Source organism: Lepus europaeus, chromosome 11 (genome assembly GCF_033115175.1).
Source record: "Lepus europaeus isolate LE1 chromosome 11, mLepTim1.pri, whole genome shotgun sequence".
Lineage (NCBI taxonomy): Eukaryota > Metazoa > Chordata > Mammalia > Lagomorpha > Leporidae > Lepus > Lepus europaeus.
The window spans coordinates 82,188,901-82,202,700 of record NC_084837.1 but is presented as its reverse complement, the minus strand read 5'-3'; the positions used below and the strand labels follow the sequence as shown (position 1 = coordinate 82,202,700).

The following is a 13,800-nucleotide window of genomic DNA, read 5'->3' as shown; positions in this document are numbered from 1 at the left end:
GAGACAGCTTTGGATTCGGGGAGCGGAAGACGCCCCATGAGCCATGGATTTAAATAGCCCAGCAGAAATGATCCCAGTGCACAAGGGTTCCAGCACCTGAGTTACGGTGTGGCTGTACTCTCCTTAACTCTTGAATACCCCAGGAAGGTGGTTGGTGATTGTTTATAGAAACATTTTGGAGATAAAGTTGAAAGGTGACTTTGTATCATTCTATCAAAGGTAAAAGGACCTGATCTTGTGCCTTTTTACATAGACAGTGGCCTGTTGATGTTTAAAAAGTTCTGCCTGTGTAAGGGATGCAGGATTAGGCTCCACGGATCAATTTTACTCCAGGAAAAAGAAGTGACTTTAATTTCATTAATGGTCTCCTGCATGATTCTGCTACAAGTTTAATTCTCCATTAAATATTAATGCTGCTCAGTGCCCCGTGCACTGCCTCCAGCCTCACACCGCCCGGACACACACTAACTTGTTTTATGTCTTATAACCGAACCACAGGGCTTTTTCAGGAGAAGTCAGCAAAGCAATGCCACCTACTCCTGTCCTCGTCAGAAGAACTGTCTGATTGATCGAACCAGTAGAAACCGCTGCCAACACTGTCGACTCCAGAAATGCCTTGCCGTGGGGATGTCTCGAGACGGTGAGCTCTCCCGGCTTCGGATGGACTGCGAGGCACATGGGGTCGAGAAAGCAGCTCCGGAAGCCCAGACCCACAGCTGTCCGGGGGCCCCTTCCCGCCCTGTCTTCCTGTCCCCAGGGCTCCCCTGGCAGCTCCATGAAGTTCACAGCAGCTGCCACGTCCCATACTCCACTGGGGTCGTTGATGGGGGAGGAGGGCGTGGGGGAGGAGTATCTGATAGTCCGAGAACCTTCAGATTTTTGATATTTCAGATATTATAGGAGGATGGATTGACTGCAGGCCTTTATATCCCTCCTCCAGGCCTTTGCTCCCCTAAGGAATACAAGCCAGTGGCTTGCTGCACTGTAGGATGTTTATCTGTTAGCTGCTGTGCTGCCTGGATCTTTTGAGTCACGTGCCAAGATCAGACACTTGTGCATGGAGTGTTTGAAAGTACGCAGCATGTGGGTCGGTGACAAACGTCTAGGAACACAGAGCATCAACCATTCAATGACAAAACATTTCAAAATCTTCCCGAAGAAACTATCTGTCGTGCCTTGAATAATTAACACCAGCTTTCAAAACAGCTATTCTCATGTATGGAAACGGAGCAGAGAGTCGAGTGAGCCCATTTTACAGACTTTTTCCAAATATTCCCTGCTGGCTCTCTTGAGAGATTCCTTTGAAGGGCAGGGTCTCCTCTGGTGGAATTCTAGCCTGGCGAAAGCCTGCCTTCCCCAGTGATCAGACGTTCCTGGAGCCTGTGGACTCGCCCAGGCACAAGACCCCCTTTGTCTTTCCATATCTAAAAGGCCATCCTGTGCACCGTGGTAGAAGTCAAGTTGTTGACATTGAAAGACATGGGAATAGCTCCAAAAGTTTGTGGAAAAATGGATTGAAACAATTACTGGGGGCAAAAAAAAATATTGAAGTCCAGGCATACAAAGAGTCCTAAAAAAATTCCTGGAAGACACATATTATGAAAACCTATGCACGCATTCCAATTTTTTTTAACCAAAATACCACCTCTGGTTTAATTCCATTTTTCCATGAACCTTGTAAAGGCCCTCCATAGTGGTCACTGAACTTACGCCATGTTTTCAGAGTCCCCTGGCATGCAATTTTGTAGATTTCATCTTCCGATGGCACCAAACTGACGAAGTTGGGAATATCTCTTAGGAACTTTTAAATTAGAAACATAGGCTGTGTGAGCTGCTCCGTCTGTCTCAAACCAGGACATGGTTACTGCTGTCACTGGTACGGCAAAAGTCAAAAGCACAATTGCAGAGTCACAGCGGAACAAATCCAGCCTCTGCAGACTGAGCCCCTGGGGTGTTCTAGACCTTTCTTTTCCAAAGAATGGAGCAGCTTTGGTATAACTTCTGGAAACTTTACATGTAAGAAATAGCACTCACTGTTGTGAGCTTAGAGTAAATTTTGGGAGCTTCTAGAAGTATGGGACCTAAAATGTAAAGCCCACGTCAGCCTGGTTGCTATCTAACCAGCCCTGCACAAGTTTATTAGCTCAGGCATGGAAACTGAAAACTGACCAAAATTTCAGCTCACTTGTTTCCTCTGTGCAAAAAAAGGCACCATGCCTTGCTTGTCATGAAGTCCCCCAGCTGGCCAGCATGGTGGCCCTGATTCAAAACTTCTTTCTATCCTGCCTCCTGCCCCCAGACTCACATAGCTAGGATGATCAAACAGACCCAGCCATGCTCCCTGCCGGCTGTAAAGGTAACCACCATCAATTAGGAGAACGAAATTCTCCAGGAGAGCCTCCCTCTGCCTCTTCAGAGACCAGCTGAGCGAGTGATGCGTTCAGGCGAGAAATCAGACCAGGACATCAGAGGGTTACCCCCCCCCCCCATTAGCTGTGTTGCAGGAGCAATCATTTGAGATTCTGAACAAACTGGGGAGCTCCTCTAGTCACTGCTCCACCTTAAAGGAGGGAGGGCACACCCAAGAAGGGGCACTGCAAACACAACTCTCCCAGCAGGGACCTGATTCAGCCTTTGCCCCTTCCAAATCCTGATGCTCTGGTGGTCAGGGAGAGCAGCAGCAAGTGTCATTTGTTGGCAGGTCCAAGGTGGTCGCAGGGACTTCCCGGGACCGTGGGTGGAAGAGGGGTTAACTCTGAGATGCAGTCCAAGGCATCACAAAGGCCCCTCCCTGAAGCCCCACGGATGGGGAAGAACCTTATTCAAACTGATGGACCACAGAACTGTTGAGGTCTGGCCTCTTCTGTCTGCCTGAGTGGTGACCGCCTTGTGCCCTTAACACTGGGCGAGGAGGAGGTCGAGGCCAGCCGTGTGGGTGGACACGGACAAGCCCGCCAGCTCACATCTCAGTGATACCCAGCAAGCCTTGGGGAGGAGGTGTGACCACAGGAACCCACTGCCCCTTGCCTATCCCGGGGCTACTTCTGAAACATCCATTTTCTAGGCTGTGCATGTACCGTTGAGAGGGCACGGCGAGCCTGAGTGGGGTGGGGCTGCTGTCACCTCTGCATGGTGTCCTGTGGTTTCTGATGGACACCACGCAAGACCTCAGAAGAAACCCTGAAGGCACACAGGTTAGGGTTCTGCAGAAAAGCGCATCATATATATATGGTGGGGGTCTCTGCTTTTTGTTGTTGCTCCAGCCGTAAAGTTTGGCCGAATGTCAAAAAAGCAGAGGGACAGCTTGTACGCAGAGGTGCAGAAGCACCGGCTGCAGCAGCAGCAGCGCGACCACCAGCAGCAGCCCGGGGAGGCCGAGCCGCTGACGCCCACCTACAACATCTCGGCCAATGGGCTCACGGAGCTTCACGACGACCTCAGCAACTACATTGATGGCCACACCCCCGAGGGCAGCAAGGCCGACTCGGCGGTCAGCAGCTTCTACCTGGACATACAGCCCTCCCCCGACCAGTCGGGTCTGGACATCAACGGGATCAAACCGGAACCCATATGTGACTACACACCAGCATCAGGCTTCTTTCCCTACTGCTCCTTCACCAATGGAGAGACCTCCCCAACCGTGTCCATGGCAGAATTAGGTAATGGTGCGGGCTTCTACGGGGGTGCTCTACTCAAGCCCCTTGCAGGGCAGGGGTCCAAGGAGTGACGTCATTAACCTTCGCCTTCCGGCCACTTCTTGTCCCCGCCCCAGTGCCTCCTTGCTTTTGACTGTCCTGTGTTCCTCATGCTGTAGCCAAGGAACGCTTTGCCGTTTCTGCATCCCAAATGACCCAAAGGGGAGGTGGGCATTGCCCTGGAAGTTCAGGGAATGGGATGAACTCCGTGAGATATTTAATTCTATCCCAGGGTATTGTTTTAGACCCAAAGTCCTAAAAAACAAAAAGCAAAAACAAAAACACACAATCTACAAACTAAACCTGGACCAGTGTACAGTCATACAAGTTTTGATTCAAGGGTTGGCATTTGACCTAGTAGTTTAAGATGCTCGCATTCCACCCTGGAGTGCCTGGGTTCCAGTACCAGTTCCCAACTTCACTTTCCTGGCTGATGCATACCCTGGGCAGCAGCAGGTGATGGTTGAAGTATATGGGCCCCTGCCACCTACGTGACCTGGAATGAATTCTAGTCCCTGGCTTGAGGCCTAGCCAACCCTGGCTGTTGCGGGCATACAGGGAGCAGGTGAGCAGATGGGATCATAGGCATGCGCACTCGCTCCCTCTCTCAAAAATTTGATTCAGCTGCTAAAATTTTCAATGTTTGGTTTTAACTGACTCATAAGAATTGCACATATTTATAAGCTATAGTGTGGTATTTCTTAAATTTTTTTTTTTTAGTTTTAAAGAGTTATTTATTTGAAAGAGCCACAAAGAAAGAGAAACAGAGATCTTCCATCTGCTGGTTCACTCCTCAGATGGCCCCAACAGCCAGGGCTGGGCCAGGCCAAAGCCAGGAGCTTCATCCAAGTCTCCCACATGGGTGATAGGGATCCAGGCACTTAGGCCACCTTCCGCTGCTTTCCCCAGGTGCATCAGTAGGGAGCGGGATTGGAAGTGGAGCAGCTGGGACACAAAGCAGCACCCATATGGGATGCTGGTGTCACAGGCAGTGGCTTAAGCTAACACAACACTGGCTCCCACGGTGTGGTATTTCAGAGTATTTAGCAGATCCATAACTTCATATGGTCACCCTTTCTTTGTGGTAAGACCAGTTACCATCTCCTCATCCAGCTATTTTGAAAAATTGAATATTGTTGACCATGGTCTCCCTCCTATATACAACACCATGACGTTGTGCCCTTTGTCCCATGTCCATCCTGTCACTCTCTGTCCTGTCAACTGGGCCAGCCACACTGAAAAGTTCTGACTCTGAGCTTCTTGTGGATGAGAAAAGAAATGTGCCCCAGCATCGGTGAGTGCCAGCAGCCACCTGGAACCAGTCAGGGGCTGGCACCTCTGGGTGGGCCTACCCCACTCCTCTCATTCCTAGCATCCGCTCAGCCCCTGTGCACATCGAAGTTTTACAACCCGGATGTATAGTATAAATGTGAAAGAGAAATCAGCTTCGTTACTTGCCAGAATGCTTTGATGATGGGTGTTGGTGACAAAATTAGTCTATTTTATGTAAAGCTCATCATACTCCCCACCACCACCACAGGGGAAAAAAAACACAAAGTCACATCATTTCCTTATTGCTGGGACATGACTGCTTTTGGGAGCTGTGACCCAGAAATGCTGGTAACACAGACAATGGGACACTTTCCATTTCGAGGAAGTTGCACTCACGTCCTCGGCTATATTTAATAGATTTTTAAGGGCAGCACTATTATTAGAGAAACTTCGATGAGAACCTGTGCGGCTTCAGAACCTGAGCTGCTCTTCCTGGTGACTCCTCGTCCAAGGTTACAGTCCTTTGGGATATTTCAATTAGTTGCCATGGAGGGGACTACGTGGGGTACGAGGAGAGAATGGAGACTTCAGATGGGAAAGAACCAGCAGGTTCTGACTTGAGCACAGAAATCCTCAGTGCACAGAAATAATGGCTGTGTTCTTCGCAGGGTTTCTCCACCTCTGTGCCCCCATAAAACATCTTTTAGGTGAAAATTTATATTTCCCGTAAAATCTTTCTCCAAATAGAACAAATTGAATGTTCTTTACGGTTTTTACACAAGCATCTCTTTATGAAGCTAAATTTAAATCCTCAAGAGCCAGGGACATTTTAAGCCTGGTTTTCAACCACTGAACGGCATTAAAGGTGGATCGCAGCTCTTTTGATTAGCAGAGAAACCTCTGAACTAAAAGAGAGGCAGGGTACAGGTAGCTTTGATTTTTCGTTTCGTTTTGTTTTTGTTTTCTTAAACAAGAACAAAAACTTTCCTGTTTCTGTCGTGAAATCTTGGTTGGCTGAATCTGAAGCGCACTGGTCCCGAAAGTGAAAACTTCAGACCTGAGCGAGGACTTGATTGAAAGCTGACATGGAACCATGGAAAATGACCTGACTCACTTCAGGCTTGCGTCCAGACCTTGCCATAAATACCAGTGCATCATCCTGTTTGCTGGACAAATGTTCAATCCTGAAATAAATCTGTAGGGCTTGGCCAAAATCTCGCTCTTGGGATGCGGTACTCTGGCTAAACGGGTTTTAAGACCAGAGAGGGCCCAGAAACAGCTGAGCCGATTCTCCCAGGTCCACAGGGAAGTCGGCTTCCCCTTCTCCCAGGGTCCCCATCCAGTGCGGTCTGGGAGCCCTGCACCTTCCAAGTGAGGGAGTGTTCTCCTGGATGGTGGCATTTTCTAGGATGACCTAAGTTCACACGTCACCAGCAGTCCCAAATCTAAATGTCGGCACAAATATCACTGAGCTCTCATTTTGAGGTACAGAATAGTTGGAGCTCAGGGTAGCGTCCACGTGGCCCGCGACCTGCCTCCAGTTCTCACTGATTTCCTTTCAGGCCTAAGGTCTTCTCACTCTTCAAGACTGTTGACATCATTTTAGGCCAGACTTCCTCATCAGACTTGAAACAAATCAAACAATAGGAAAATAAGTTGCAAATGACCATATCCTAAGTCCACATCTACCTTTCCATCAGTGTCAAACCCACAACCTGCTACTTTTATTGGAAATCCACTGTCACCCCTGGCTAGGAAGGACGGCCCTCTGGGGACAGTTAGTTCCCAAATTTTACATTCCAGGGAAAACCACCTTGATTTGGTTTTTAAAAAAGTACTCACTGTGTTTATTCCTACAACTGAGAAATACAGCTTCATACAGAAGCCAGGCAGTTCTGTCTTCCAGAGACCTGAATCGAGTTAGCATGGGCCATGGGCTTAGCCCAAGTCACCCGAGCCAGGACAGATCCAGTCAGCTGCAACCAGGCGTCTGCCTCCCTACAGAAGATGAATCAGGGCTATGCCGATGGCCAGTGGGGACACCTGGGAGCAGCCCGCCTCCTCTCACTCTGGCTCCGTTTTCTCATCTGTAAGATGAAGACAATCCAGGCCCGTCTCCTGGGGTTGTCACAAGCATTAAGCAGGAAAATGTGTGTATTCTTCACACATGGAAATGCCAGGGCTCTGACACTCCGTGAGTGCTACGTGCATGTGAGCGATTTCCGTAATTAACGCCCCTATCTGCAAGACGAGGCGCATCTGCACCACACCATGCTTCTCAAGTTCCTCTCCCCGTGAAAAAGCCAGCGTTTTCCACCTCCAGTGCCCAGACACTGGTGGTGTCGAGGAAGCAGCCATGGTTGAGGAGGTACAGGCTCGCCCAGTCCCACAGCGAGACAGATGTCCGCTGAGCCCAGACCAGAAAGCACTCCTGCTAACCACTAGTTCCAAGATCTCTCTCTCTCTTCCAGCCGGGTTCTCTCGGAAACCACACTGACTCCAACTTTTATTCAGTCTGACCATATTCTCCCTTGCTGAACTACAGGTTTAAAAATAGCCAGGTGTGTGGAGGGTGAGCAGTTGGTGGGAAGGCAGCCACTGCCCTCTGCTGGTGTGTCGTGGGCATTGCATCATTTGGCTGTTGGAAAAGCTGGAGTCAGATGGTGAGAAGCAGTAACTTTTTTTTTTTTTTTTTTTTTTTTTTTTACCACAAGTCCAGCAAGATGCTGACCATCTTAAATGAAAACGCATAACCTGGAAGGGAATGATAGGGACCTCCTCCCAATGTTCACCTCATAGGAATCCCACTTCCCTGGGAACACATCTTTTTTTTTTTTTTTTTTTTTTTTTTTTTCACATCTATAAAAGAATTGCCTAACATTTCAGAAATAATCTTTTGTACTGAGGGCTCTTCCATTAGGAAATAGTTCACCACCATATTTACAAATTTGGGGCTGGTGCTGTGGCATAGCAGGTAAAGCCGCCGCCTGCAGTGCTGGCATCCCATACGGGTACTGGTTTGAGTCCCAGCTGCTCCACTTCCAATCCAATCTGCTATGGCCTGGGAAAGCAGTAGAAGACCTCTCTCTCTCTCTCTCTCTCTCTCTCTCTCTCCATCTCCTTCTCTCTCTGTGTAACTCTTTCAAGTAAATAAATAAAATTTTTTTTTTACATTTATTTATTTGAAAGAGAGGTCTTCCATACACTGGTTTCACTCCCCAACTGGCCACAGCAGCCGGAGTTACGCCAATCCAAAGCCAAGAGCTTCCCTCAGGTTTCCCACGTGGCTGCAAGGGCCCAAGGACTTGGGCCATCATCTACTGCTTTCCCAGGCCATAGCAGAGAGCTGGGTCAGAAGTAGAGCAGCTGGGACTCGAACCAGCGCCCATATAGGATGCTGGCTCTGCAGGCGGCAGCTTCACCAGCTACGCCACAGTGCTGGCCCCTATTTTAGCCTTTATTTCCTTTTCATAAGCAGCACCATCTGACAGAGTTTAGTAGCTGCTGCTTTCTCTCCATCCATTTCCTTCCAGTTCTGTCTTCAAATTTTTTTCACTTGGCAGGGAGAGCAGGTGAGTGTGCTCTCATTTGCTGGTTCACTCCCAAATGCCTGCGACAGCCAGTGCTGGACCAGCCTGAAGCTGGGCACTGGGAACTTAATCCAGGTCTCCCACGTGGGTGGCAGGAACCCAAACACTTGGGCCTCACAGTTGCATTAAGGGGAAGCTGGGGTCAGGGGTCTGAGGCAGGAATCGAACCCAGGCACTCCAATGCAGGTTGCAGGAGTCTTACCGGCTAGCCTGTAATACCTGCCCTTATGTTTTACATTTTCATGCTACTGATTGATGCTGCTTTAGTGCCTGTGTTGCCAAGGAGGGCCACTAAGGTTTACTGTGTTTCACTGTCTCTAGGGAGACCACAGTTTCAGACTTCACTGAGGTGAATCTGCTCTGTTTTCACACAAAAAAAGTCTGGCTCTGTTTAATGGAAGCAGTGACAAATGTCCAAATAAACAGACTCTCTTACTAGTGCCGCCAAAATCGCATTCAGTGCTGTTCTTTCCCGTGGCTTGCTTATCATGTGTTCAAGACTGTGGCAGGGGGATCATTGCTCCGTCCCTAGAATCAGGTTGTCTTTGAAAATGCTTCATCGGGAGGTGGGCACTTGCCCTAGTGGTTGAATCATCAGTTGGGACACCAGCATCCCTTACAGGAGTCCAAGACCCAGCTCCACTCCAGCTTCCTGCTAATGTGCCCCCTGGCGGGCAGCAGGTGATGGCTGCTTTAGTTGTCCTCTCCTTTCTCAACAATGATGACCAACCTGCTCAAGGTGTTTAGCACCTCACACCCGGGGCCCAACAGCCTTCTACTTGGTGTTCCTGCCTTGGCCTCTTTGTGCTGCAGTGCACCCAACACAGAACTGCTCATCTCTTTCCCCAGGGACCATTTCCAGAATGTGAGCGCCCCCTTGAGGACCATGCAGATGCCTTGAGGAGTCCAGACGTACTCCTCGCATTTCAGATCCTACAGGATATAAACTCTGATCCTCTGTCACATCTGCCTGTTCCCTATAAATATCATTCATGCCCCCTTCACCCACTACCCCCTCTACGTGGAGCTCGCCCACCTCTTGACAGCGCTGGCCTCTGCCCACCAGTCCTACCCCAGCCTTTAGGGCCCAGTACAATTCTCCTCTTCTCCCTGGACACATGCCCTAATCCTGGTAACTCAGCATTAATCTCTCCCTTTCATGATAAAATCTGATGTTTTTGTCTTTACCATCTTCATACTTTATTATCAAATGAGCTGAACTATCCTTTTAATTTCCTACAGAAAACTTTGTTGACTTCTGTTGATAAATTCAACCCCCCCACGCCAAGTATAACAACTAATATTTACACAGGACATGCACATGCTATGTAATCCTCCCTGTTCTGAGTGCTCAGCTCAATCCCACAGCTGACCCATGAAACAGGGACTGTTTTCCTCCTATTACAAATAAGGAAACAAAGTAGAGAGAGAGAGGTTAAATAATATACTCAAGATCACACAACCATCAAACAGCAAAGCTGAGATTCAGACCTTGAACAGTCTAACTCCAGAATCCTCCTCTGACCAACTACACTATCCGTAGTTAGGCCCTCCTTGTTCCGTTTGCAGGAATAACAAAATAAATGCAGAGTTGGTATCATAAAAAGTTATTCCCTAGTTTTCCAAGAGTGGTCCATCCCAGGGCAATGTATGTGACAGATGTGTCCTCATAAAAATGCCACAAAGAGGCCCTGTCAATCATTTCTCAGTGCCATGGAGGTCAACGTTTGTTCATTCCCAGACACTGGAATAAGGGCGCAGGGTGAGGGTAAGGTCCAGAGGCTGAGAGGCACCAAGTCCTATCCTGAAGTGTTGGCTTTGCAAAGCCCTTACTCCTCATTCTCATGTTCCCAAATACAGAAGGGTCCCAAACTGCTTGCTTCACTGTGTCAAGATGACCAACACTGGTTCTGCACATTGCCTACTGTCCACTTTTTAAAGCAAATATTAAGTAGAAGAGCCTCTGTCGAAGCAGAGAAGAACTGGGCTTTTCATGTCTGTGATCTCCTGTTTTCTCCGCAGAACACCTGGCGCAGAATATATCCAAGTCTCATCTGGAAACCTGCCAGTACTTGAGAGAAGAGCTCCAGCAGATCACGTGGCAGACCTTTCTGCAGGAGGAGATCGAGAACTATCAAAACAAGGTAGCATCTAAGGAATTTTTCCCGGGGTTGGCAAGGACTGCTGGGGTGAGAGATTTGGCTGAGGTCAGACCGACCAGAGGAGGAATGTCTTTCATCAGATATCAGATTTCTGCTTAGAAACTTTTCTTCCAGGGCTTATCATGTGCTTGAGGTTTCATCATCTTACTGAGATGCCGGCTTGTGGAATTTCAATGCCAGCAAGCCGATTCTACCGTGCTTTATAGACATATCCCCTTCCACTTGTCAACAGGGGACTAGATGAAGCAGTTTCCAAAGCTGAAGTGAATTGGGATTTGTCCCGATGACACAGTGAAAGATCTTAAGGTCTAGAAGTTGATGTAAAATAATCCCAGCCTCTTGTTTCCAGAGGTTAAAAGGAAGGCATTTAGGGAGTACTCTCTCACACATTCACACACACAAGGTTTAGAAGCCACGGTCATAACTCTGCTTTCAGCCCAGTGCCATGAGGCTAACACGTAGGGCTGCTACGTGCCTTTCTCTACGAAGCACTCTGATCAACAAAGCCACTCGACTGGGAGAACGAGCTGGCGACAAGGAGTATGTGACTGCCCACCCTGTCTTTCGTGAAAGCAAAGGCTGTAGTACCTGTCAATTATCATAGACATTCAGCCTGGGAAAGGACCAAGGAGACACTCAAGGCCCATCCTCTCCCGGCTTCCATGAAAAAACAACATGCCTTGGCACGAGGCCAGAGAGGACACACATCAGGGCCACACGAGACTCTGGGTTCGTGAGTCCATACGTCTCCCACCCCATTACATTGGTGGGGACCATCTTAAAGGAAGATTGAGGAAACAGCCAGGCAAGGCAGCAGGCAACAGACCCAGGTCACCCTCAGCTGCACTGGAGCGCGAGCATGTGAGGCGAATTTCGCAGCACAGGTTGGGAAATGAACAGCCCTTTACTTTGTTCGCCTTTGAGATAGCAGGTCATGACGGTAGTCCAATCGACAGAGAAGGAAACAGTAAGAAACATCAAGGCATAGGGAATGGGAACGAGAAGCTGGATTTTTGTTGACACCTCCGTCTTATGCTTTCTAACTGTGAAAGCTCCTGTCCGTTTTAGTGGCCATTTCGGGGGCAGAGGGGTGGAGGAATGTTCATATGAAAATGAAATAAAACAAGAATGTCATAGAAATACCATGCTCATGGTAGGCACACAGGAAATTTAATTGACTATTTTCCATGCTATCTCATAAAGAGGTATTAAGTTTCCCAAGGCAAAATAATTGCTTAAAAAGTGATCCTGCTTTGCTGCCCGCTGTGGCCCAGGGCTAAAGGCAGTGACATGCATGGCTTCCCTGACCCTTCAGCCTGTGTTCTGTATGACCCTATCTCCCCACCGTCCCTCTGTCGCCACAAAGCCGAGGAGATGAGAAAGAACATGGAAGCCATCTTCATAACCCAAATGACTGGGCAACTATGTATTTGCTTAATCCCCTAGGCTTTCTGAATCCATTTCCAAATAAGGATTTTACCAAACAGGATCGGTCAGCCCAGCTGTGCCAAGGATACTGAGTAACCATGTCTGTTGATGTGCTCTGTCTTCCACAGCAGCGGGAGGTGATGTGGCAGTTGTGTGCCATCAAAATCACAGAAGCTATACAGTACGTGGTGGAGTTTGCCAAACGCATTGATGGATTTATGGAACTGTGTCAAAACGATCAAATTGTGCTTCTGAAAGCAGGTATGTGCTTTTGCAAGTGAATTCTGATGCCTCTTCCTAACCTGCTTTCCAGCTGCTTATTAAAGAAGTGCTTGCTAAGGAAGGTGTCGGCAACAGTTTTCCGCCAGTGACAGTAGCTCGGGTTTTTCTTAGCAGAAATGGAGTTCTTTTTCCAGACTTTCGAGCTCCTGTTCAGGAAACATGCCCTCCATTTTGCTTCTGCCTCTGGGTGAAAAGAAGACAAGACACCTGCGTTCCCGAATTTTACCATCCCCTGTATTTGGTTTCTACTCTCCAGATCCTCTGGAGTTTTTGCTAAGCTGTCAGGCAAAAGGTTGTGGAACGCAACCCTGGTGTTGAGCGGTCTGTTTTCAGGAAGTGAACGCATGCTTCCCTAGCAACTTGGAGACTCTCCCTTGCAAGGCTGAAACCATGCTCCCTCCTGCTCAGCAGGCCTTAGCTTCAGCACAGCAGTGTTTGCTCCCCGTACTCAGCTGCCCTTTTGCACAGACGGCTGATGTAACTGAGAGCCACGAGCTCAGCTGCACACAGCACCCACTGTGCTGGCTCAGAGAGGGGTCTGTACGCGAACACCTGAGAAATCAACTCCCTGAGACCAGCTGACCCAGTTTCTGCCTCTGCTCAGGTTCTCTAGAGGTGGTCTTCATCAGAATGTGCCGTGCCTTTGACTCTCAGAACAACTCCGTGTACTTTGACGGGAAGTATGCTAGCCCCGAAGTCTTCAAATCCTTAGGTAAGGAAATCGCAAGGCGCCCATCTCTAGACCAGAGACATGTGGGGTGGGTGAAAGCTCTGGCTGAACAAAATCCAAAGTGGTTGTATACAAACAAAAATTAAAGGCATTCACACCTATTCTACTGCATGGTTTAAAAAGTCACGTGGCTCAGACACGTTTTATGTGTGTTACATGTAAAGATCTCAAGGTTTATTTTATCTAGTTGGTAATTGGAGACGTATTATAATCATAATTTGTTATATACACTTCCAGTTTCATATTTTTAAAGAACCAGATTTACAGGAGATAAATAACGTGGATAACTCACAGGATATGATTTTCTTTAAAAAAATTGAATTGTCAAATTTATTTTTATTTGAAAAGCAGAGACAGAGAAAAACCCTCCATCTGATGGTTCACTCCCCCAGGGCCTGCAACAGTCCGCAGGGAAAGAGGAAGGGGCCAAAGCCAGGAACTCAAGCTCAGTCTCCCCCAGGGGAAGCAGGGACCCTAATACTGGAGCCATCTCCGTCTGTTTGCTTCTGTCTCTCTCTGCATTTCAAATAAAATGAAATAAAAATTAAAGTTTGGTTTTCTGTAAAATATGATAATGGAAAGCCACAGTACATTAAGTGACTATTATAAAGATGCACGATGCAAAGTATGTATAGCTACAG

The 13,800-nt window shown here is 48.1% G+C and overlaps 1 protein-coding gene across 1 annotated transcript in view; it reads left to right on the top strand.

Moving 5' to 3' along the window:
- RORA (RAR related orphan receptor A) overlaps positions 1-13,800 on the top strand; it is a 99,696-nt gene that overhangs the window by 71,908 nt on the left and 13,988 nt on the right. The window contains exons 3-7 of the mRNA XM_062206047.1: positions 499-640; positions 3,264-3,659; positions 10,580-10,701; positions 12,276-12,408; positions 13,034-13,141. Coding sequence (XP_062062031.1) covers positions 499-640; positions 3,264-3,659; positions 10,580-10,701; positions 12,276-12,408; positions 13,034-13,141 — 901 coding nt within the window. The remainder of the gene's footprint in view (positions 1-498; positions 641-3,263; positions 3,660-10,579; positions 10,702-12,275; positions 12,409-13,033; positions 13,142-13,800) is intronic.